The following is a 25416-nucleotide window of genomic DNA, read 5'->3' as shown; positions in this document are numbered from 1 at the left end:
GTGTGGAACCAAGCAGACATGAGTGCAAGTGTGAAACATGACGTCCACCTGCACAGAGAAAGACAAAACACAGTCTTTGTCAACTTGATTGTCTCCCCTGTGGTGAGAAATGAGGGCCTGGCTAAATGGAACACAGAGAATCTGGAAACTTTGTTTTGCAAAAAAAAAAAAAAAAAAAAAAAAAAAAAAAAGGCACCTACCCCATTTACACTTTACTGCACTGTTAATAAGGAGCTTATGAATCTATTAGATATGGTCTTTGCCTTCCTTCTCCATTCTAAGCTTGGGTTTCTGGGGACAGTGAAAAGCCCCAAAGGTGGGAAAAGCAAGAGGAGGGCAAACAGAAAGTCTGCAAACTCCATCATCCGAATAACAGGGCTGATGGTTTAGAACGTTCTGCTTGAAAAGCTGGTGTGCATATTTAAATTACAGCTTTCCATACGCAGAAAAGGCAGCTGTTACCATTAGCCCAGCACCCTTTCCCTCTTATTATTAAAATAGAGGACAAAGGGGGTGCTTTTTTTCCTGGGTTTCTTTTTTGGTATAAAAATTTCTTTTATACCAAAGAAATTTTTTTGGTATAAATTTACAAAATGTGGTTTAAATGTTGATTGTATAGGAACAATGTCACATTTTAAGATGCAATGTTAGGCATGGAACTCTCTTAAAGATTGTTAAGTAAGTATTAAATCCAGGAAAAAAGCTGGTGTGCAGCAATGCCCAGCAATAAAGGGCATTCGGGCAGGAGGGGCTGTCATTCATCAGCTACCCAGTCACCCTCATAATTGGTTCAGGGCAAAGGGGTCTCACCTTTTCATGCTTCTCTGTTTTGCCAAAAATACTTAAGAGAGTCGGGGAAAAGCCTAGTACACTTTGTGTCTCTCAAAGACAATGTGTTTTATCAGGACTAGCAAGTCATGGTTGGTTAAGGAAAGAGGCAGGTTCCTAGAATCCAAATCAAACAGCTTCCATTAGTAAATTACTAACTCAACAAAGTCTTTAAGCCTAGGACTGGGCAGAAACAACATTTGAAAATGTAGGTAGCATTGCAGAATATTCTGATGAGTAGAAATCATGTATAAAAAGCACAAACTGGCTGGGCATGGTGGCTCATGCCTATAATCCCAGCACTTTGGGAGGCTGAGGTGGGCGGATCATGAGGTCAGGAGATTGGGACCATCCTGGCTAACACGGTGAAACCCTGTCTGTACTAAAAATACGAAAAAATTAGCCAAGCATGGTGGTGCATGCCTGTAGTCCCAGCTACTCGGGAGGCTGAGGCAGGAGAATCACTTGAACTCGAGATGGCGCCACTGCACTCCAGCCTGGGCAACAGAGAGAGACTCCATCTCAAAAAAAAAAAAAAAAAAAAAAAAAGGCACAAACTATTCCCAACAACTTTAGGGGAATCAGAAGATCATTCTGCAGAAGTAGAACAGGTTTGGTGGCTTGATGCTACTAGAAAGAAGTTTATGGTTCAACATAAGGAAGAACTTTCTAGCAATTTTAATAGTCCACAGGATGAGGGAATTTCTGATTAGGTAGAGATCTCTCTCTCTTTGGAATCTTGCAAGCAGCGGTCACTGGGTCTTTTATTGGGAATGCTTCACAGAGGATCATGCATAAGGGTAAGTGTTGGACTAAAGGACATTAGAGAGTCCATCCAGTTCTGAGGTCCCTGACTGTATGTTACTTGGCCTTGACTAGATATTTTACTAACAGGTGCCATCCTAGTTATTCCACGTCCTTAGAGTCATTGTAGATCTAGAAAGATCTAGAATTAGTTCTGTGGAGACCAGGTAGAATGCTCAGAGGGCAAAATAGGAAATACAACAATAGGATTGAAAAGAGGTTTGGCCAGGAAAAGAGGAAACAGAAGCACTTTAGAGAGCTGAGCCTGCAATATTAGGAAGGAGTGCAGGCAGCTTGTTTGGTTTCTGTTGAGGTCCAGATAAGAGTAAATAGGTTAAATGAAATTTAACCAATGTAAAGCTGGATCATCAGAGGCGGAGTGTCAGATCTCAGGCTATCAATCCCTCAAGGAATTGCCTTTATTGAAGGTGGATGAGGGAATGGTCAGGTTGAAGAGCATTTTATGCTTTTGTGAAACTGATTAGGGCAAGGTCTACCCTGCCTCTCTAAGTTCTTTCATAAGGACCCGTGATAAATTTCCACCAGTATATAGTGTCAGACGAGAAAATAACGTGGTTCCTATAGAAAGCTATGTATGCCTTCCATGTCAAAAGATAAAAACTGTATATATGGGTATCTTTTTTTTCTTAGTGTTAGAGAATTCAGAGACAGATCCTTGGGTATTTACATCTGCTCAGTTCAGGTGCCTGAAAGGTGCTATTTCTGATTCTTGTAGCAGATGAACTCATTTCAGGCCATTGATAATGTTCATATGTCTTGTTTTTCAGCCTGCCATTCATCTCACATCTTTTGGGAAGTGAGTAGGCTCAAATCTCATATACTCAAGATGAAATGGAATAAAAAGGAAAATTATTGATTGGAAAGAAACATGGGGTTCTAGGATAGGTTTTCAAGGTGGATTGGAGGATTTCTATCACTTAAAATGACCAATAATGGAGGGCCAGTCATTTGACTCCACATTCTTGGCCATCATTAGTCACCTGTACTGGTGTTGTGCATATTCGGGCCTCTGTGTTGTTGTTCCCTCCTCCCACAATCCATGGTTTTACTTTCCATGGTTTGTTACTTGCAGTCAATTGTGGTCCAAAAATATTAAATGGAAAATCCACAGATAAATAATTCATAAGTTTTAAATTGTGTACTGTTCTGAGTCATGTGATGAAATCCTACTCTCTTCACCTAGGATGTGAATCCTCCCTTTGTCCAGTATATTCACTGTACAGGAATGCATGTATAGGAAAAAAATCATAGTATATATAGGGTTCAGTATAGACTATGAACTGAGTATATATACTAGGGTTCATAGTATATATAGGTTCAGTATCCATGGATTTGGGCATCCACTGGGAGTCTTGGAACATATCCCTGAGGACTAAGAAAGATGACTGTAGCTATCATGGTAGACACCCCAGTATATTACATGAGTGAGTGATGGCAGTGACACACTGTTTATGTCAACCTGTTGCCCATTTGCAACTTCATGCATGTAGGGAGATCAGTCATATGTCCTACAATTGTCATTGGCCATAGATGAGGGGACATAAATGGGTAGCCCCCCAAGGGCAATTAATGGATCATCATCATTTCTGATGTTTCCACACCTAGGATAAAGGCTGTCAGAGTTCTGGTATCTGTGAAGGTTTGTGGAATTAAATTAAGATGAATGGAATATAATTGAAGTGACTTGAACTACACTGAACAGAATTAAATTGAATTGCCTAGTCTTGCCTTGCATCAGGGGAATGTATTACCTTTGCTAGCTAATCAACTCTAACAACAGAGCAAGAATAAGTATAGCATGCTGAGCATAATGGTTGAAATTTAAACATGTGTTCATTTTAAAACTATTGACTGTGCACCTTTTAAATTCAGGCACTGCGTTGGATGCTGGGAAAACATGGGGAACGAAGCAGACATTTCTCTGCCTCAAGGAGCTCCACCTAGGAAAGGAGACAAGCACTAAACAAGTCTTGCATAAATAAATATCTAATTAAAATTGTGACAAGTGCTAAGAAGGAAAAGTATAAAGTTGTGTAAGAAGAATAGAAGCCAGGCCAGGTGCAGTGGCTCATGCCTGTAATCCCAGCACTTTGGGAGGCCGAGGTGGATGGATTACTTGAAGTTAGGAGTTCAAGACCAGCCTGGCCAATATGGTGAAACTCCTTTTCTACTAAAAATACAAAAAATTAGCCAGGTGTGGTGGCAGGTGCCTGTAATCCCAGCTCCTCAGGAGGCTGAGGCAGGAGAATCACTTGAACCCAGGAGGCAGAGGTTACAGTGAGCTGAGATTGCACCACTGCACTCCAGCCTGGGTGACAAAGTGAGACTCTGTCTCAAAAAAAAAAAAAAAAAAAAAAAAGGAAGAAGAAGAAGAAGAATAGAGGCCAGAACTTACTAGAACAAACCAATTTGTCCAACTTGGAGAAAGTCAGTGTGTCTGGGCAGAGTGGTGGCTGATGAACCTGAGCTAAAGGCTTCACGCTTTATTGTGGCTAAGTAGAGATGTGAATAATAGGACTGGGTTTTTAAAAAGCCTACTCTGGTTGCTCCCTGGAGGAGAGAGAGCAAGATTGGAAACAGAGGACAGTTAGGAGGCTATTGCTGTAGTGTAAGGGAGACATGATGGTGGACTGACCTGAGGTGGAGAGAAAAGGGGAGAGTCTGGCCATATGTTATAGGTGCAGTCAGAAAGAACTTGATCAAGAGTTGGATGTGGCCAGAGAAAGTAGTAAAGATGTCAAAGGTTTCCATAGAGGCAACTGGAAAGTGGGGGAAGATGGAGGTTCCATTTCCCAAGAGAAGGAAGAGAACTAGATTTGGGGTGAGCAAAGACGTGAAGATGAATACCAACTGAGCATCTTGAATTTGAGATGCCTGCAAACATTCACCTGGAGTTGTCAGACAGGTAGTTGTGTCTGTCACTCCATCTGCAAATATGTGCTGAAAGCCTAATCTGTGTCAGGCTCCATGGTGGGTTAGACAAAGAGGTGAGACAAGATTCCTAACCTCTCGGAACTTATTGTCTATTGCTTGAAATGACATATTAGAAAATACGGTAATAAGAAACAGGGAATGATAACACTTAGAGAGAAAGAGAAGGAAACAGGGCCTACCATAGGAGTTGAAAGGGGACGAAAGCACTTTCTGCTGAGATGGCAAGTGTCAAGGTAGACATCAAAATAAGGAGAAAGGGTATCGAGGCCAGACTGGGGATGAGGCAGAATTATCCTTGCCCAGAACAGAGAAAGCCTTAGCTCCCCTGTTCTTGCCTGGCTATATTCTGCAAATATCCCTAGGCCAGGTGCAGGGTGGGATGTGGAAGGGTAAGGGTGGAAGCTCTAGCTGGGCTAAGGCTAAGTGTGGAAGAATTGACATTTTGATGCTTAAGTGGGGCTTTGGGGCTATCTTTACAGTTACAGCTCCCATCCCTGAAATAGCTACTGGGTTTCCCTGGAATATGTGTATCAGGAAACACCTTCCACCCCTCTGCTCTGTGTTCATAAGGTGCTGTCACCAAAAGAGAGTCTGGGAGGGCCTGAGGATGCTCTTCACAGTGGTGCCTCTTTAAAATGGTCCAGGTGGGCTGGGTATCAGTTTATGTCCATGAACGGATGAGATGGATGATGACAGCTCTCTATTTTCTCTAAATAAAATTAAATCTAACCCACAGCAGCCCTGACCTGACTTGGCTGGCATTCACAGGAACTCAATCTCAGCCTTCAATTATGCCTCCATCCCTCTCTGCTCCCTCCCCATCCAGAGAGTCATACAAAAGTCCCTGGGGACCTATGCTTAGCAGTGCATTCATGGTGACTCCTCTGGTCCTAGGCCCATTGTGGTCACTGCTGATATTCTCATTGTACAATTGTGCATGTCCCTTAGAGCTGGAGGCTTTGCTGGTTTGGTAGTGCTGGGCCCAGCGGGCAACCATCATCGGGGCACTTACACAGCCATTCCCCTCCGGAACACGCCAAAGCAGGTGTTATTGATCTTTGCTACCCAGAATCTTAACCCATCCCCTCACCCAGTCTTGGGAGTCTGTTTTCACCCTTTCTTTGCCTCAGTTTCTGCTTCTTCCTCCCTACCAGCAACATTTGTTCCTCTTCCTTCCCCCTAGCATCATTCACTCACTAGAGATACTCTCTAAGGCCCTGGCTCTTACCCTTGAGCACCCAGCAGAGTCCCTGGGAAGGCTGGTTAAACATAGACCACTGGGTCTGCCCCGGGATTGTCTGATTCAGTGGGTGTGGGGTGGAGCCTGAGGATGTGCATTTCAAACAAGTTTTCAGATGCTGCTGCTGCTGCTGCTCCAGGGCCCGCACAAAGAGAACTACTGCTCTAACGGGAAGGAACAAAAGTCCTACCCCCATGGAAGTGGCAGGATTAGGGGAGGGAGAAGAGGGAGGAGAATTCCAGAAAGGTTGAGGTACAAATAAATATTTCCACCAGCTTCCATGCCATCCACCACCTCCTGTTGAATGATGAAATTCTACTGACCAAAACATGATTCAGGTGCGGATTTGGGGGAACTCATCTGTGTGCAGAGGGAGACCCAAGGGAATTACATTTTGCGCTTTATCCTTGGTGACCACAGGCCTTTTCTTAGCCTGGAGTTCAGGACTTCTGGTCTGGGACTGCCAAACTCTGGCCCACATCAGGCCGTTTCTGGAAAGTTGCTCTGCTCCCATCCCCAAGCTCAGACTATAAATTTCTTTTCTGTTGCCTGGGCCTGTCATTGAGAAGACTGGCATCATCTGCAGAATGTATTTGCAAGTAAAATGTTCAAGCAGCAGGAGAGAGGCCTGGGAGGGGGCAGCTAGACGCAGTGAACTATGTCAGACAAGTGGCCCATGGGAGCTGGCGGCCCTCTGGCCAGCTCTTCTGCTGGAATAGAGACCCAACATCTCTGCCTGCGGGGCTTCCTTTTGCACTTTTCTCAGTGCCCAGAGACGGGGCTGCCCTTGAAGGGACCATGGTCGAAGTTGGTAAGCCAAAAGTCAGCCCTTCCGCCTCATCTCCCAGCAGTAGTACTACCAGATGATCAGGTTGGAGCTGCCCTGTCTTCAAATCTTATTGGTGCCATGTACTAACTGAGTCAAGTTTCAGATGAGCTGCTTCTCCCCTCTGAGCCAAAGTGCCCTCATTTGTAAAAGGTGGCTAATAATGGCATCTACTTCCCAATGTTGCTTGGAGGATTCGAAGGGGAACTGCGTAGAAATTGCTTAGCTAGTATCTGGCACATAGCACATGTGCAAATAAAGGTGAGTCTCCATTGCTCATGACTATTACTCTGTTCTGGATATTGGCATTCATATCTCAGTTTTCCTCATGGACCATGAGCTCCTTAAGAGAAGAAGCCAGATCTGATTCCCTTTTGAATCAATTCATTCAGTCACCAAGCATCTGTTAAAGTTGGACTGTGTGCCACTTCCTGTGCTAGGAGCCCATCATCCATTGCTGCACATAGTATGTAAGTGTTACTTGATGGTTAATGAGTGAAAGGGGAGGATTGCAGAGAAGGCTTACAAAAGATACATTTTATTGAATCCCTACTGTGTGCTAAGGCAGTGCTCCTTAAACTTCCATGGGCCTAATAACCACTTGCAGATCTTAGAATCACATTCTGATTCTTCAGCTGTGGGCTGGGACTTGCAATTCTTCATTTCTAAGAAGCTCCCAGGTGATGCTAATGCTTCTGAAGAAAGACACTCCTGTGCATTATATCACTACTGCTTGCAAAACCTTATGGGACGAGCTTAGCAATGAGAGTTTATAGAGATTAAATGGCTTGCTTAAGATCACACAGCTGGCTAGTGTTGGAGTCAGGTCAGCATGCCTCATTTTTGTCTGTTGAGCTCACTCACCCTGAAGAGCAGTGGTTCCCAATGTTTGCCACATATTAAGATCACCCAGGGAGAATTAAACATCCTGATGTCGGGAGAGCTGGGTGGCAGGTAATTCTCATGTGCAGCAGAGTTTAGGAATCATGGCCTCAGAGTCCAACCTTATCCAAGGTACAAGAAAGGAAAGGAGAAGAATTTTGACATCTCTCTAATTTCAGGTGCCAATTATAGACTTTCAGAATTTGGAGGTCTAGGCCTCTTTGTGATGTTACAGATGAGGAAACTGAGGCCTACAGAGGTTAAAATATTCACCCCAAATCACTTAACTCATTGATGGCAAAATTAGGACTAGAACTCAGGCGTCTGGGCTCTCACCTTTGACCCGGTTCCTGTGCTGGAGGAGAAATCCAGGAACAGAGTATCCATTGGAAAGCCATCTGCATGCTCCTCCGCCAGCTGGGAACTTGGAGGCTCAAAGGAGACTTAGGTTTCCCTAAGATGAACCAGGGAAACATCCACTACCCTCAGAAGAGCGGGAGGGTTTCCTTTGCAATATTCTGCCAATCTTGAAATGGCAGTGTGCAACAGAACATACTTTGAAGTTGTAAGGCCTTTAAAATTCCAAGATGAAATATATAATCCCATTATGGTAGAAGCATAATTGGTGGCTTGATTTAGTGTAATAAGGATTTATTGTTTTAATCATAACATAATGTACATTGGTTGGTTGCTTCATAACAAAGATATAATGGGCTACAAATGTGTACAATAAGATTTTGGGTGGGGGGGTCAAAGGAATGGCATGACTCAGAGTTTAAGAGCCCCAAATGTTAGCTGTGCCTGTATAGCTTTACCATATAACCCATTGACAACTTAGCCCTATGATGTGCTAGTATGCTTAAGTGTAACCATTTATTGAGCACTTATTCTATGAGCAGAATGGTATTATCCACTTAAGGAATGTAATCACATTTAATCTATATAAGATCCCCATGAAGTCAGCATTACTTACAGAGGCCTGCACAGCAGTAATTGGAGGAGCTGGGATGCAAATTCAGCTGTGAGTGAATTCAAATCACCACACTCGGCATAGGAGCTGGCTCCATACCCTTATTTTACAGGTGAGGATGAGACAGGAAAAGCAATCCTGCCACACAGGGACAGCAAGGGGCAGGACAGAGCTGAGACTATGGTCTCCTCACTCTGGGACGAGTGTTGTTTGCTACTACATCCGTGGAAAATGAGGCCAGAAAGATTGGCCGGGACTCCATGAACTGTTCCACCTCCTACTCAGGCTCCAGCCATCATGCAATGAGGAGGTTACTTTCCATACAGACCAGACTTTGGTCTAATGTTTTTGAGGAACCTATTCAATTAAAGAGAGCCCTTCATCAATCCCTGTCCTATCAAACTAGACTTAAATTAACACATGCTACATAGATAACTACAATCTGTGTCCCACTGATTCTTCCATCTGAGATCATATTATATATCCATTCATTGAGCAAGTAATGGTGAAGTACCTCCTATGTGCCAGGCACTGTGCCAGGTGCTGGGGATAAAGACATAAGGAGAAAGTAGGACACTGAGCCAGTCTCTGCCTTCCTGGTCTTGAAGTAGACAGAGATAGATAAAGTGAGTTCTGGAAAACTGCCATCAGTGCCATGAAAGTGATATGCACAGGGACATGAGAGCTCAGAGGAGGGCCCTGACCCCAGCTAAGGGTGGAGAGAATACCAGAAACCTTTCCAGATGAAGTGATTTCAAATACGGGACCTGAAGTTTAGTAGAGGTGACTATGTCAATTGTTTAAAAGGTAGGTAGATATGTGTGTTGGCTCAGATGTGGAACAAGGCTTCTGGTAAAGGCAACAGCATGTGCTCAGGCTGTCAGAGGTGATCAGAATATGATCTAGATGTGCAGGTTGGAGGGGAATTAGTATAAGTTCTGTGTGGCCAGATGGCAAAGTTTAAAGGGAAGAGTAGGAAGAGTGGAAGAAATGAGGCTGAAAGGGAAGAAGGACCAGGTCATGCAGGGAACTGACCACCATGCTAAGAGGTTTAAATTTTGACTCTATGAGTAAGTGGGATCTATTTAAGTAGGATTGAGACTTAGTCTCTTTTCCATTATAGAGCGATCACACTCTGACTGCAACAGAGAGAACTGATTAGAGGGGCCAGAGTGGGAAGCAGGGGGTGCATTTAGGAGGCTACTGCAATAATCCAGGTATTGATGATGGTAGCATCAATCAGTGCAGTAAGAGTGCAGGGAGAGAAATGAACAAACTCAAGACAAATTTCTTTTTCTTTTTCAAGACGAATATCTAAATCCCTAGGGTTTGGTGATTTATTGAATGTGGGAGGAGAGAGAGAAAAGGTGAAACAAAGGACTATGGGGGGATTATTGTCCTGGTCAAAGTGGCTGGTTCTGAAAAGGAACACAGAGGGAGGAAGAAGAAAGGTCTGAGGGGCAGAATCATGTTGACACATTAATATGAGCTGCCCATGAGGTGGAAATGTCCAGGAGGAAGTTGGATGCTGGATGTATAAGTCTGAAGCTTCAAGGATTCTCTTCTATCAGAAAAGATCCCAAAGCTGACAACACTTTTGAGAAATGGCCAAAAGAATGATAGTTTGACCCTAATCATAGACTGGTTGTTTCAGTTTTTAATATGGCTCAGGGCACTCAGCTAAGCTTCAGTGGCCCTGTGCACACAGGACAGCTGAGAAGACCTTTGTCCTTTAAAATCACAGCAAATGAGGCAGTCCTCTTAACCTCTTTGATGGGAGTCCAGCCACTCCCCTCCTTGGGATATTTTTACTGAGTGCTTTCTATGTGTCAGGCATTGAGGATCAGGACTGGGAAGAAGGTTCCTGCCCTTGAGTATCTCCAGGGCTGGTGGGGGCAGACACATGAGCATATGGTTAAGATACCACATTACAGGTGAAAGAAACGTTTGGGGGGTCAATGTTCAGTGGGCCCAAGTGCTCTTCGACTTCGGTGTGGTAAATATCACCATGGAGTTGGTGCAGATACTTGTGGGATGGTTTTCGTTTTTCATTTTGATGAATGATGTGCAAAGCTCACAACTGCAGAGAAACTGAGACTTCAACTTAAGCTTCAAAATCTTCACATTTTTCAATGTTATCACAATTTTGACTCTCTCCAGTTATTAGGAAGGGCACTCCCCAGGCCTACTCACTTGATACTGTGTTAATGGTGATGAGCAAAATAAAAGGAGGACGAATTGAGTGTGATTAGAACACAGAGACAGACTGCCCTGTTCTACCCGTACCAGGTAGAATAGAGAAGGCTTCCCGGGGGAATAAATGGCACTTGTGTGAGTCTTTAAAAATGAATTATGCACTTTAGGAGGCCAAGGCAGGAGAATCACTTGAGTCCAGGAGTTTGAGACTACCGCAAATAACATGGCGAGACCATGTCTCTACAAAAAAAAATTTAAAAATAGCCTGTTGTGCTGGCATGTGCCTGTGGTCCCAGCTTCTCTGGAGGCTGAGGTGAGAGGATTGCTTGAGCCCAGCAAGTCAAGCCTACAGTGAGCCACGATCATGCCACTGCACTTACCCTAGGTATCAGAGTGAGACTCTGTTTCAAAAAAGAAAAAATGGCCAGGGGTGGTGGCTCACGCCTGTAATCCCAACACTTTGGGAGGCTGAGGCAGGTAGATCACCTGAGGTCAGGAGCTCAAGAACAGCTTGGCCAACATGGTGAAACACTGTCTCTACTAAAAATACAAAAATTAGCTGGGCCTGGTGTCAGGCGCTTGTAATCCCAGCTACTTGGGAGGCTGAGGCAGGAGATTCACTTGAACTCGGGAGGTGGAGTTTGCAGCAAGTCGAGATCATGCTACTGCGCTCCAGCCTGGGTGACAGAGTGAGGCTCCATCTCAAAAAACAAATAAAAAAGAAAAAAACGGATTGGACTTCATTTGTGTCAGAGAGAGCATCCATGGCTTTTGCAAATGCCAAGTAGTGAAGAGAAGTTTAGAGTAGGTGGTATGTAGGTGAGTGGGGAGAATTCACAGAGTGGACAGCTTTGCATGCCATTCTGTGGAGGCATTCCCCAGAGGGGAATGGCAGAGGCTGTAGGGAAGAGGTCACACGTGCAGTGTCCACAGGGTCCAGGCAGAAAACAACAGTGAGAGAACTAGGTGGGGTGATCACCTGTCCTGGTTACCTAGGACTGAGGGGTTTCCCAGGAAAAGTCTCCCAGCAGACCAAGATGAGTTGATCACCCTAGAATGAGGGCAGGCGTTGCCTGCCTAGAAAGGGCCTGCTCTCTTCAGGGGGCACCTCCTTGGAAATGTACACTGGGATTGCTGGATCTTCCAAATGTCCAAGAGAAACTGAATATCCAAAATTTAATGCAAGTTCTTCTGGTTTTTAAATGTTGACAACAAACTCAAATGTTTTAAAAACATGATGCCAGCCAAACCAAGCATTTCTGTGGACTGTGTGAGGCCTGCAGGCTGCCCTTTTGAGGATCTCTGGCTACAGGGATATAAGTAAAGCCTCCCATGTCCCACCTTGTTCCTGCCCTGAGGCCAGTTAAAGGCATGTTCAGATGACTTTCATTATGCAGAGTGACTTCAGTGATCAATCGTTTAGTTTTTAATTTGATGTTCTTAACCAGATTTGGATGCTGAGCACAGAATGTAATGGATCAAAGCAGCAATGAATAGTAGTAATAGGGACATGCATTCCATGTTTTTTTTTGAAAGATGAAATAATTGCTCAATGGCTTGTTCTGTCCCAAACCTGGAAACCTATTTGGTCAGAAAAATAAGAATATATTTCTCAAATATCAGCCTTAAGGTTTATTTATCCTGGGCATCTGGGCAGCCCCCTGGCTGAAATAAGGCTAGGAAAGAACAATCACTTTGTGTGTATCTTGGAAGGTCAGGGGACTGCTGTTTGAAGGTGCTGGAGGGTGATAGAGTTAACTCAACATTGTCTTCCTGTGACTGGGTTGTAATGTGACTATGGAGAAACCACCTAACTTCTCTGGTCCATGGTTTCCCCATCTGTGCTGCAGGGGGTCTAGCTTGCAGGATAGTTCCCAAGAAGCATCCTCCCCATCAACTCTTTAAGCTTTAACTTTGATTTGACTTTTGCTGGGATTTCTCTGGCCCTGCCAGGGTGAAAGAGTCAAGGGAGATTTTAAAGAAAAAATCAGTCCAGACAACTGTGACATCTTTTTTCTTTTCTAGATGGAATTAGTAGATATGGAGCTTTAATAAGTTGATCTGATATCTGGGCTTCACCAGGCCAGCTCTCTGAATGGCATTTTTCATTGTGTCACTTGATTTTTCTTTAATTAAGTGTGGATAAGACTATAGGTATGGGAGCTGGGTACAGGAAGAAATCTTCAAAGGCAGGGGTTTTGCAGTCAGGGAGCCATCCTCTCCAAGAGAGGGGAGGTGGGGCAGGTGGGGGAGGACCTGCATTCATGCCAAGCTGCAGTGTCACCTTTATTCATGATGACGGGGAGAGGGAGTCAGCAGGCAGCTAATGCGGACTGCAGAGGATGGTAATCGGGAGGTGTTGCTACCATTCCAAAGGACAGGGAAGTGGGACAAATGGGAATTTAAGAGGCGAGAGGTGAACAGAGGGAGAGAAAGGCAAAAAAAAAAATTGAGTATGATGTCATCTGGAAAATTGCAAACCAATGAATCAATGAAGTATCATTCCCAGAGCAGGGAGGAAGCTGCCAGAGAAGGAGCCAGGCTGCCGGGAGCTGGGACCTGACAGGAAGCACAAGCTGGGTTGGCTATGCAGTGCCCTAGGCAGGGGTCAGCCACAGCTGGCACGTGAGCCCTAGGAATGGACTTCCACTTTCTTCTGCCCCTTTCCTCCTAGAGCCTTTCCCCCCCGCCCACGAAAGACATCAGAAGAATGCTCTATCCAAAGGGGCTTTACAGGAGCTCGTTAATGTGAACCCTTGGAGTCAGCTTTTCAAACAGTTATCTCTGAGTTCAGCTTCATAGGATTTTTCTCATCATGGGGATCAGCTTCATAAAAGCCAGAGTGTGATGATTCTGCCAGTTTTTGCTGTTAACAGATGAAATAGTACTCCCTTTATAGAAATGAAGAGCAAGGACTTTGGGTAGCTTTCTTTAGTTCTCAAGAACTCGTCAGCAGAGCTGCCCTGAAGGCAACACAGTAGGCAGGTGCCTGCATGGCATCCTATTACCTACAGATGGAGGATCAAAGCCCTTAGCCAGGCATTCAAGGCCCTTCCATAGTCTTCCCCTCCAAATATCTCTCATAGTCACTCATGAACTTCTGCTGTACCCAGGCACCTTGCTCATTTCCACCTCTGCCACTTTCCTCATCCTGTTCCAACATATAAATATGAGGCAGCAATTTCTCAATATATATACTACCACTTTCCTGCCCTTGCCCATGGCAGACATCACTAATTGATCACCACACTCTTTCCTGCTGAGCTAGGTCTTGGCCTTAGAATTATTTCCAACACAGCTCCCCAGTCACTACCAATCAATTAAATTAATCAAATTATAAAATAAAATGTATTTTCTATTATTGATCTAAGATGTCCTTTCCCATTCTTAGCTCAATCTCTATCAATCTTGTAGTTTCTCAAATCCTACAGGCTCTGTGAAATTTTCAGTATTTCTTCCTTCATAGATTGTTCCTGATTATTAAAAGCCTAGTGAAAACCTTACCTATAGCATGCATTTTGCACTTATAATTTAGTATCATAATGTGTCTTCCTCTTTATGGATCAGAGCTTCTCAACATGAGTGCTAGTGACATTTGGGGCTGGATCATTTTCTTTGTGGGGACTATCCTATGCATTGTAGGATATTTTAGCAGCATCCTTAGCTTTTACCCAATAGATGTCAGTAGCAACCCTCTCCATCACTTTTGACAATGAAAAATATTTCAAGGCATTATTAAATGCCCTTTTAGGGCCAAAATTGCCCCAGTTGAGAGCCACTGTGAGATAGATGATAGATAGATAGATAGATAGATAGATAGATAGATAGATAGATAGATAGATAGATAAAATCTCCCCTGTTAGTCTGCGACCTTCAGGGTGTGGACCATGATCATACATGACATAGCTCCTTACACACAATAAGTGCTAAATATATATTTGATAACTGATTGATTAATTGGAAATGAGGACTGAGGAATTGTTTAGGAAGGGGGAAAAATGTTCCCCACTGTGGACTAAGAATTACACCTTCAGTGTGTCCTTGCTGCAGTTAAGCACTGTGGAATTGAGCAATGCAGAGTTAGCAAAGGGGCCACCTCCATGCAACCACCCCGCTCCCCAATAAGCTGTTAGCAGATCCTAGCACCTGAGTGTGCTGTGACTAGCAGACCTCTTACAGCAGAAACAACTAGAAGAGGGAGGAAGTGCTAAAAGAGGCCTGAATAATACGTTTGGCTTGAACTTTAAAACATGATGTGAGAGACCTTCATTCCTCTTCACTCCTCAAGAAGGAAAATGAGGTAAACTGAAGAAATCCTTTTATCCACAAAGTAATCTTCCCTCCTGGAAGCTATCTGGCTTGGTCACCTGATGTTCTGTGAACATATTTATCTGCCAGCCCCCTCTACTCCCTTAAACAATAGAGGCTTTGTAAAGGGAGAAAAAGGGAAGAAACTATAAATCTTCACCCGAAATGCAGCTGCCCCCATTTCTGCAGGGGGGTTTAAATCATCCTTCACGAGTGAACCAGAAGCGAACTCTACACATCTCCGGTTGATCACAGACTGTTCCTGGTGAACCGGGAATGGAACTGAGACTGAGCATTGCAAGAAGTCATTTGAATACCTATGTGTGCTAGGCTCTTTAAGGGACCATCTGCATGTGTCTTCTACCTTCATCCTCACTACAGTCCTAAAGAGCCAGAATGGTTATCTCCATTTACAACGAGAGAACAGGGTCTAAGAGGTAAAAAAATTTGTCCAGAGTTCCAGAGCATGTCAAGAAGAGCTGGCATTGATCCCAGGACTTAGGATGTGTCCAGTGCCTGCCAGAAAAGCTACATCTATGAGAAACTAGATATATTTCCTAGTATGTGGTATTGGTACCTCATACAGAGCCCTTCTTAGCCTTCAAATCCCAAATACTGCAGAAAACAGAAGGGGTGTCCTCTGCCATTCAGAAGAGTCATTAAGAAGGCTGGTTCTGTCTATGTAACTGTGTAACTTTACCAATTGGTCTATCTGTGTATATCATCTAGCTAGCTTTATCCATATGTGCATATATCCATCTATTCATTCATTCATTCATCTGTTCATTTATCCATCTGTCCATCCATCCATCATCCATTCCTCCACTTCTAAATAGGCACAAGAGATGTCAATGATGTTTCCTAATATTCAAGGCTAATTCAGCAGGGGGAGAGGTGGTGAAGTGAACGATCGCACACTTTTCTTTTCTTCATTGTCTTTTGAGGTATAGCTTAATTTTAATGATAATAAGATAATATGTTTGCAAAAATGATAGTCTCCTTTCTTTCTAAATTAAATGAAAGCATTCTGAAGTCAAGCTGATCTAGGCAAGCTATATCTCCTCTCTGTTCCTTGGTTTCCTCATCTATAAAGCATAAATGGTACTACCAACATCTACTGAAAGTTTGGAGGACTACTTAAGATAAAGCATACACAGTGAGTGCTTGACACATAGTAAGTACTCTGTAACTGTCAGCTATTATGATCATCCGTGTACTTTTTAACAGCTTCTAACACGTAAACATCTGACTAACACTACTCTTCTGATTTTTTTCTTCCCTTGTTATGACCCTATAAAAAGTCCTTTCAGATGGGAAACAGAGGCTTAACACTGTATCTAACACATATTTAGCCCTTGAAATGGTGATTATTATTACTGTTGTTTAGCCCACAATACCTCCTGTCCAAGACTTCACATCCTTTAGGGACAACTTTTCCCATAGAAGGTTGACCTTCGTGTCATTTTACCTTGGATGTACATGTTTGCAGGAAAGAGTGGGAGCTGCTTAGGATCGTTATCCAGAGGTCTACACCCTAGCAATGTTCCTGGTTTTGATTTTTCTTGGGGAGGTGTGAACTGAGGAATGTGCCGTATTTTCCTGCACAGCCTTTCCTGAGATGTTCAGTGTGAGGCACAGAAGCCCATCATTGTTGTATACATGGGGAATAAATCCTTGTTTCTGAACCTGTTCTTTTTGTGTTATATTTCTGATCCCCTCCCCCAATACCCACACACACATTTCCATGGAGAGAGTTAGAAACAGGATAATTATGTTCTGTTCCATTAAAAACTGGGGTATCCTGAATGATAACCCCTCTCCTGGCAAGGAGGCTTCTCAGGTAGGCCCCCAGACTTGAATGGCTTTAACCAGAGACTGGGAGCCTCCAAAATTAGGCTTCTTTTCATTCAACTCTGCATGACAGGGAGATGAGCCCACTGGACTTGAAGACAAATGGAATCAACAGTCAACGTAAAACTAAAGTCCATGCCCACACCTGCCAAAGGAGGGCCAGATTCAGCTAGAAAATAATCATTTAGCAAGAAATGCTTGCTGAAGAGTGACAACCATCAGGAATGAGGAAGAGTCAACCTTTAAAACTTAATTTGTGCCTCTCACAAACTCCTGACCCTGGGAACAGGTCCAGTCTAGTGCCTTGGAGATGGGCTGGTGTGGAAAGACATGGAAACCGCTTCTCTAAAGAGGAGAGCTTTCCAACACCCAACAGCCAGGGCAAGCTTCTCAAAGTCCAAATCAATGGCTTCTCTTTGCACTTACAAGAAAACCCCAATTCTTGCACTGACCTCCAAGGGCCCATGGGATCGGACTGCTGCCTGTCTCTCTGACCTCATCATTTACGGAGCCTTCCCTCAGTCATACCTTTCCACCACACTGAACTTCTTTCAGCTCCTCCGACACTCCAAGCACATCCCACTTCAGGGCCTTTGCATCTACTGTTTTGCCAGATTTTTTCATGCCCTGTTTTCATCATTCAGGTTTCTACTCAGATGTCAACTCTTAAAGAAGCCACTACAATCCATTCTATTGAAAATAGGGCAAATATTCCATCTCCATGCTATTGCTTTGTAATATTTCATTAGTAGCACATATCATTATCTAAAATGATCTTACATATATATTTCCTTGTTTAAAGTGTGTTCCCTCTGTTCCCAGCTCTTCCCAACTGGGATGTGAGCTTCTTAAGAACAAAACCTTTGGTAGCCTTATCAGCTGTATCCCCAGTATCTAGGACCATGCCTGGCACATAGTAGGTGCTGAAGAAATATTTGTTGAATTAAGGAATGTGTGAAAGAATTATCTCACTCTGGCTCACTAGAATACAGTTTAAGATAGGGTGCGTTCAGAGGTAGAACAAAACTTCTTTCATTTCTGGCCTCTCCTAAGGCAAAGGTAGTCAACACAGGACCCTAACTTTTCAGAGTTTATGGAGGGAGTGGTCCCTGTAACATGATTTTAGAGATGAGAAATTCTATAATAAATTCAATCTCCCATCTAACAAATATTTATTGAACCCATGCAATATGCAGGTTCAACTCTAGCTTCTGACAAAGAACAATGAATAAATGGACACAAATCTCCGCCCATGAGAGTGCCGACATGGAAGACATGGCAGGCTTTTAAGAGAACACAGGGCTTACAGTCGGAAAGGCCGAAATTTTAGGCCCTATGTCACCATATGCTAAAAGTCTGCAAAAGCAAGCTACCTGATCTCCAGGCATCTAACTTTCCTCCTCTCTAAAATGGGCATAAAGCTGACCTCATCTATTGAGATGATGAATGTAGGGCTGTGGGCAAAAGGAATGAATGAATGGAATTTTTGTTCCTTCCACTTCCCCTTGTGATTAAACATCTCATCATATACTTTAGAAGTTTTCAAGTGATCTCAAAAAGAAAAAAAAGAAGAAGATTTAAAGTGATTTCACACCACAGAGCCACAAGCACAGGCTCCAACCAGGATCAGAAGGTGTTAGTTTCAAATGAAGAGTGTGTAATGAATTCAGGCTCCTCCTCGAGCCTTGATTCAAAGCGGCCTGTGCTTCTGGCCCCTTGTCTGTGCTTGAGAGCTGATCTGTCATTAATGCCCACAGCGTCAGGCAGGGGTGCACTTGGCTGACTCTGCTGGAGTTGCCCATGTTATACAGATGGAACATGTCAGGGCACACCCAGCGTATGCAACATCCAAGTGGCATCTTTCTGTTTTCCTGTGATGTTATGCCTTTGACATGCAGCAGTCCACACGAACCTTGTGGATCAAGAAGCTTCTTAGGAAAGAAGGTGATTTGGTTTATTCTATTGCACAGCAGGATGCCCTGAGTAACCAAAGAGTGTCACTGCACGCAAAGACAGACAGACACCTTCTTAAAGCCGAACAACTGGAAACTAAGTTTTCGATGAAGACAGTTATTTTTCATGCTTCTGAACAATTTGGGCACTGTTGTCACTTTTCCTACCTGCCAGCAACTGTTCCTGAATAAAAGAACTCTCCCGGCATGCTTTGTTCCAAGAGGTACACACTGGACTTACTGAACAGCGGCATGTTGTTAACCAAAAGCATGTTCAGTGGCAGAGCCTCTTAGCTGTTCAACCCAAGCTGTGATTGGGAGTGCTTGGTGTGTCCATAGATAGTCATAGGTAGGCGGAGTCATCATTTCCTCTGTCCAGGTCAGGAATTTCAATGAGCTAATCTGCATAGCTTATCTGGACTTCAGTCAGCAACAAGACAATACTAATAATAGCTGCTATTATCGAGGGCTTTCTGTACTCTAAGTCCTTTACACAAATTAATTGAATCCTCACCAAAACCATGTGAAGTAAGGAATATTTTTATCTCCTTTTATAGATGCGGCAACTGAGGCATAAGACCCTGCTTGAGGTCACAAAACTAGTAAGAGATAGAGCTGAGATTTGAACTCAGGCTTTCTGGCTCCTAAGTCCCCACTCTCATGCTTGCATCCTGGCAGAACCAGATGTAAGCCCTTTAGACTACTGCCTTATCTGTCCTGCTCATTGCTCCACCCCTCGCACCTAGCACAGAGCCCAGACGCAAGGACAGACCGCACACGTTAGTTTTCTCAGAGAGTGCTCCCAATTACAATGCTGAACTGCCTGATAAAGCTCTAAAATGAATGGGTTTTAGAGTCCCTGTTTTTCCTGACACCAAAGCCTCCCACTTCCAGTCCTGGACCCACCACACAGACAGCACCAATTTCATCCAAGAATAAAATCTGTTACATAACCAGATGGCAGATATGGGGGTGAATACAGAAGCAACCTGTGAGTGCATTCGGCCACTCCTAGTCTCCAAAGCACAGCTCCTAGAAAGAACTTTTCATCTCTTTCTGAGCCTCCCTCGGCATGCAAACTTTCCTTCATCTCCTCTCGTTGGTGCTTTCTATATTTTATTTTATTTTGGTCGTGCGCATTATTTGAAGTTACTATAGCAACGTGTCACCAGCTGGTATCACATAGTAATGTTGGCATTTAGGTAGCAAGCTTCCGAAGTTGGCTGTTTTTCTCCCTCTGCGATCTCATCACTCCTACTAATCTTAGGTGAGTGGGGGATGCATGGGCAGCACCCATGTCCCTCGCCCCTATTTTGTTTGTTTCCCAAGGCAGGGCAAACTGGTAGCCTTTCCCTCAGTTCCCTTGGCACTGCAGGGGTCCTGGCTGTGTGTGTGTGTATGTGTAGGTGTGTTTGCATTAGAGGTTGTTAAATAGATATGTTTAAGTTGAATGTTGTACACTAAAATTATTGGCATTATCAAGATGATGATGATGATGATGATGATGTCTTTTTAAACAAAAGAATGGAATGATTTGGGAAGAGCTAATCTCCTGATCACAATCACCTAGTATCCCAGCTAATTAATTCTGGTCACATAATATTGGGTTTCTCTTTTTTTCCCTCACCATCACACAGTGAACAGACCCTCACTCTTTTCCTTTGGAGCTTCCAAGTGTGCAAGACCTCCCTATGTCCCGATGGGCTGAATTAATTGAGAGAATTGATTGTCTTGGATCACTGAAGAGGGTTCTGTACAGCAAATAAGCCCTGCCACTCAAGGTGTTAAGTAGCCCCTCATCAGCCAAGTGCCTGCGATGATTGCACTTATTTTTACACGTTTGACCTAGTTTCAAACCGTGTCTCTTCATGCTGTGATTCATTAGCCACGTTTTAAACCATCCCAATCGGGGCGAGGTGACACTGCCTGGTTTGTGCCAGAGTCTCAGATACAATTTCTCCCTGGAATTTAATATGCAAGTCTCCCTGGAATTCTGTTTTAAGAAGCAATTTCCCATCCTGGCATGCTGCTTGGGTATGGGTGAGTGGCTGCCTCATTCCTAGGTAGTAAATATGTCGATTACAGAATTTCTGCCAGGGATGAAAAGAGGGGGATTCTTGCTAGCCTGGAGACTACAAGGGATCCCTCCACCCCTCTGTCCCCCATCTAGTATTTAGGCTTTTCCAGGTTTCTGACAGGGCTGGGAGTTTGAGCTCCTACACTATAAAGTTTGAACAACGTCACTGTTAGGGCTGTCTAAGTTGCTAGGGCAAATGCAGTCTGATCAACATCCCCTCACCCCCTATTCCTGTGTCTCCTTCTAAAAATTTAAGACGTGGTGGATATGGAAGTAAGGTCTCAAACTTTTACAGAGGGGCAGGACACAAATGCCATTTTTGAGGAAACTACTGAAAAATAGACACACGTCAGAGAAGCAAAATGTGATTCCATGATTCTATCACTGTGTGACAAAAGAGGTGGTTTTTAAAATCCAAATGACAGAAAGGAGACTTTTCTGAACACGAAGCTGCTGCTAGTGTCTCACTCCGTTTCAGGTTATCGATCAGTCGCATCGGTGTGATTTCCCACAGATCTGATACCAAAGTGGGCTAGACACCATAGCAGAAAAAAAAGATGCTTCTAGTCGGAAGTAAAACACTGTCACTTTTCATTAACAGCCAAATGCAGGTAACTTGTCCAAACTTCAGTCACATTGCACTACAAATCGTACTGAAAGGCATGCAACCGGGTTTTTCTACGTGGTAGTGAGAACTAAGAAATTAACAAGCTGGTAAAAGTAATTTTGATTGATCAGTGAACTACAACACACCGACCAACTCCTAATAAAAAGATAATGGTTTCTTTCATAAAATAGCCACTCTCTCTAGGTGGGGACTAGAATCCCCCTCCCTTTTTATCTTTTAAAATGAAGAATGGAAGTTTCTCTAAACAAGGCTTAAGACAATGCATCCTTTTCAAGTCAATTCCAGGCAACTTGAGAGCCAAGGTTTGTTTTTCTTTGCTTTTTTCCCCTTTCGAATTCAAATCAAGCCATTGGAAATAACAAGCATTCCATGTCTATGCATTTGAGAAGCCTGCAATTCTGACAGTGGTGGATTTTTTGCTACATACCACCACACACACACAGACAAGCTCCCAGTCTCACTGTTCATTCAAGTCAAAGCTTTAAAAGTAAACTATTGTCCAAGAGATGATCGCATTTTCTCTTAGAGGATCATCGATCATAAAAAATAAAACCTACCCACATCTCTTACCTTGAAGCAGTGGAATTACCTGCAAAGGATGGTCCCCCTTCCTTGCACAGTGAGCCAGGCTTTGACCAGCAGCAAAATTACTCCAAAAGAAGGAATAATAAGTCCTTTGTGTTGTAATTTTCACTGTTTATATGCAAGAAGTGTAGTGGGTCTGCTCACGTAGGAATAAATAAAAAGCCGAACAAACTGCTCGGCAGCTACCATGTGAAAAGAAAAGACCTCTAGTGGCCACAGGCTGAATTCTTTAAGGAAGGGAGAGGAGAGATGGAGGGAGCAGCGGAAACACACGCTCCCGTGTGTGTATAGACACACACACACACACATGCAGGCACACACACATGCACGTACACACACTCCTACACCCCTCAAATGCTAAGGTTTCTCCTTTTTTGCATTTGGCCTGGCTGGGGAGGTAGAAACGAGAATAATGGTTATTTCTTGATGTAAGTGGGAGCCGGTTAAATTAGTGACGGCGGTGTTCTGTCTAGTTTGAAAGGGATAATTTCACACACTCACTACTACCTCCTGGGGGCCTGAGCAGGAAAACAAATTTGACTCTGGCTCTTCAAGGAGGTGCCACTCAGTGTAGAGGCTACAAGTTCCCATCAACAAAGCATCATCAGCCATTGTCCCTGAGAGTCTCAGCTTTGTGATCTCCTCCGGATTTGCATGTTTTCTAGTCATTTATGGTGTGTGGGTGTGGTGGTCACTTGGCAGGGAGAGCCAGCTTCCTGGGCTTGTAACCTTCGCAGTCATGACAGGCACCTTGCTTAGAAGGGCTCCATGGCTGTTTCAAAACGGAATAGTTTTAAACAAGGGCTTTGCATTTTTACTTTGTTCTGAGACCTACTAATTATATAGCTTTTCCTGCTGACAAGGAAAGCATGCTATCCCTAACTTCCCAATTGGAAAGAACCTAGAAACAAATGAAAATCCGTATCATGGGAGCTACTTTTGGGAGTGTAAGCTTACAAAACAGTTTTCCAAAAGGCTTCCTGTTTCTCTACCACTGGAACGAAACTGTAAACCTGAGAGGAAATATATACACATGAATATATACATACAGGCATACCTCATTTTATTATGCTTCACAGATACCTGTTTTTTACAAATTGAAGGTTTGTGGCAGCTCTGCATTGAGCAAGTCTCTTGGCACCATTTTTCCAACAGTCTGTGCTCACTTCATATCTCTGCATCACAGTTTGGAAATCCAAGCAATATTTCAGATTTTTTTCATTCTTATTATACCTGTTATGGTGATCTGTGACAGTGACCTTTAATGTTACTATTACAATTATTTTAGGGCACCATAAACAAACTTCACGAAGGCAAACTTCACATTCTTTTTTTAAGAAACTGCCACAGCCACTCCAGTCTTCAGCAACCACCACTCTGATCAGTCAGCATCCATCAGCATCAAGCCCAGACCCTCCCCCAGCAAAATGATTCCTGTTTACTGAAGGCTTGGATGATCATTAGAGTTTTTTTAGATCATTTAGTTTTTTAAATTAAGGTTTATGTTCTCAAATTAAAATTTATGTTTTTTTAAACATAATGCTATTGCATACTTAATAGACTACAATACAGTGTGAACATAACTTTTATATACACTGAGAAGCCAAAATATTCATGTGACTGGCTTGATTGTGATACTCACTTTATTGTGGTGGTCTGGAACCAAACCCATAAGGTCTTCAAGGTATGCCTATAATATTTCATATTTGTTATTTTATTAACAAAAGAAGAACTTTATATATATATATATAAAAAGGCAGCAGTTTATGGTAAAAAAAATGCCTTTTTTTTTTTTTTTGGTTCAAACGTAATACTTCCAGCCAGGCCATCTTCCACAAGCCCGTGCTTGGCCGGACCACAGTGGAACTTCATTTGGCCAAGATGGCAGCCCCAGTGGAAACGTGCAAGAGACAGTCAAGAATGACTTCTCACCCCTGGTGGATTCGTGGCTAGTGTTTTGTTTACTAGGTTCCCGAATAGATCTCCCTGAATGCTGCTTGCAGACACTGAAAACTCACCCTGATATGGACTGATAAAATCTGGGAAAAAGGAAGCAGAAAAGGCTATGCTGATGTCTTCTGGTGCATGAAAGGGTGTGGTTCCTCCTCTGCTCCCAGGGTCTCCTCTCTGTGTCCCTGCTTTGATTGCCTTCTTGTTTGAATCTTTCTGGTACTTAGCTGGCTTTGCAAATTGAGGGTCTTACTCTTTTTCTCTCATGGATTAATCTTTCTTTCCTGACTAGATATTAACTCACAAAGAGCAAGGGCCATCTCTTCTCATTTCTTTCATCCCTCTCAGCCCTTACCAACTGGCAGCTCCCAGGAGGTGCTGGGTTGCCACTGACTGATTCCTGGTGATCCAACTAGGATTCCTCTGCAGAGAACTTTAGTGCATTTGAAGGTGCTAAAGGAGCCATGTGATTGGTTTGATACTCCTCTAGAAGTAGATTCAGATGAATTATTGTCCCATTTGACAGATGAGACAATTGGGACTTACACATGTAAAATTATTTGTCATAAAATGAAACCGTCTCCATGATTTTGATATAGGCTGAATTTCCTGACACAAGTACAGTGCTCTTTCCCCAGTGTGCGAACAGCAGGAGAGGTAATGGATCAGGTGTTATGTTTATGTTTGGCACTCCTGTTACAGTCCCAGGCACATAATAGTACTCAGTAAATACTTTTTTGATGAATGAGCCATAAGGAGACATTTTCTCACAGGGAAGTTTTCCGTGGTCCTCTCTCAACTATTTGTGGTATTTTTCTTCATTTCTTGCAGAGTCACTTTGTGGCATGTATGACAGCCATCTTAAACCAGATGGGTGACCAGCACTACTCCTTCTACATTGAGACCTTCCAGACCAGCTCTGAACTTGTGGTGAGTCTATAGGATGCTGGGGGCGAGGAAGAACTCTTTCATCTCTGGAGCATGCCTTCTGTCCCTGTCAGAGAGACCTGAATGTCTACCACACAATCTAGATATGGCTTAACCAATATGTATTGATGAATCACAGACATTTCAGGGTTTAAGAGCGTGAGTGTTAGAGTCATACAGTCTTAGGTTTGCATCTAGGATTTGTCACTTGCTAACTCTGTGACCATGGGCAGGTGAATCTCTTTTATTTGTAAAGTGGGAATAATATAATTTATGTCATAGGGCTAAGAAGGGGTTGCATGAGAAGACAATAGCTCTCATGTAGTAAATGCTCAGTAAAATAGAGCTCTTATTAAAATCACAAATGCCTAGAGGAAGTTGGCCTCTGGGCCCCCTTCTTCTAGCCTCTCAGGAGGCATTTGCTGCAAGACCATCTG

The 25416-nt window shown here is 43.4% G+C and overlaps 2 protein-coding genes across 5 annotated transcripts in view; one reads left to right on the top strand and one right to left on the bottom strand.

The window, feature by feature from the left end:
- INSYN2B (inhibitory synaptic factor family member 2B) overlaps positions 1 to 23746 on the bottom strand; it is a 121999-nt gene extending 98253 nt beyond the window's left edge. Inside the window, exon 1 of one of the 2 annotated variants that reach the window (XM_008015266.3) lies at positions 22088 to 23746. The gene's annotated coding sequence lies outside the window, so the exon portion shown is untranslated. The remainder of the gene's footprint in view (positions 1 to 22087) is intronic. The other variant, XM_073010529.1, reaches the window with a different exon arrangement.
- Positions 1 to 25416, top strand: part of DOCK2 (dedicator of cytokinesis 2) — a 433393-nt gene that overhangs the window by 309192 nt on the left and 98785 nt on the right. For all 3 annotated transcript variants that reach the window (XM_008015269.3, XM_073010528.1, XM_008015268.3), the window contains one exon: positions 24884 to 24982. In XM_008015269.3, the coding sequence (XP_008013460.2) occupies positions 24884 to 24982 (99 nt within the window). The remainder of the gene's footprint in view (positions 1 to 24883; positions 24983 to 25416) is intronic.

This window comes from Chlorocebus sabaeus, chromosome 23, assembly GCF_047675955.1.
Source record: "Chlorocebus sabaeus isolate Y175 chromosome 23, mChlSab1.0.hap1, whole genome shotgun sequence".
NCBI classification, from domain to species: Eukaryota; Metazoa; Chordata; class Mammalia; order Primates; family Cercopithecidae; genus Chlorocebus; species Chlorocebus sabaeus.
This window is presented reverse-complemented; position numbering and strand designations above follow the sequence as displayed.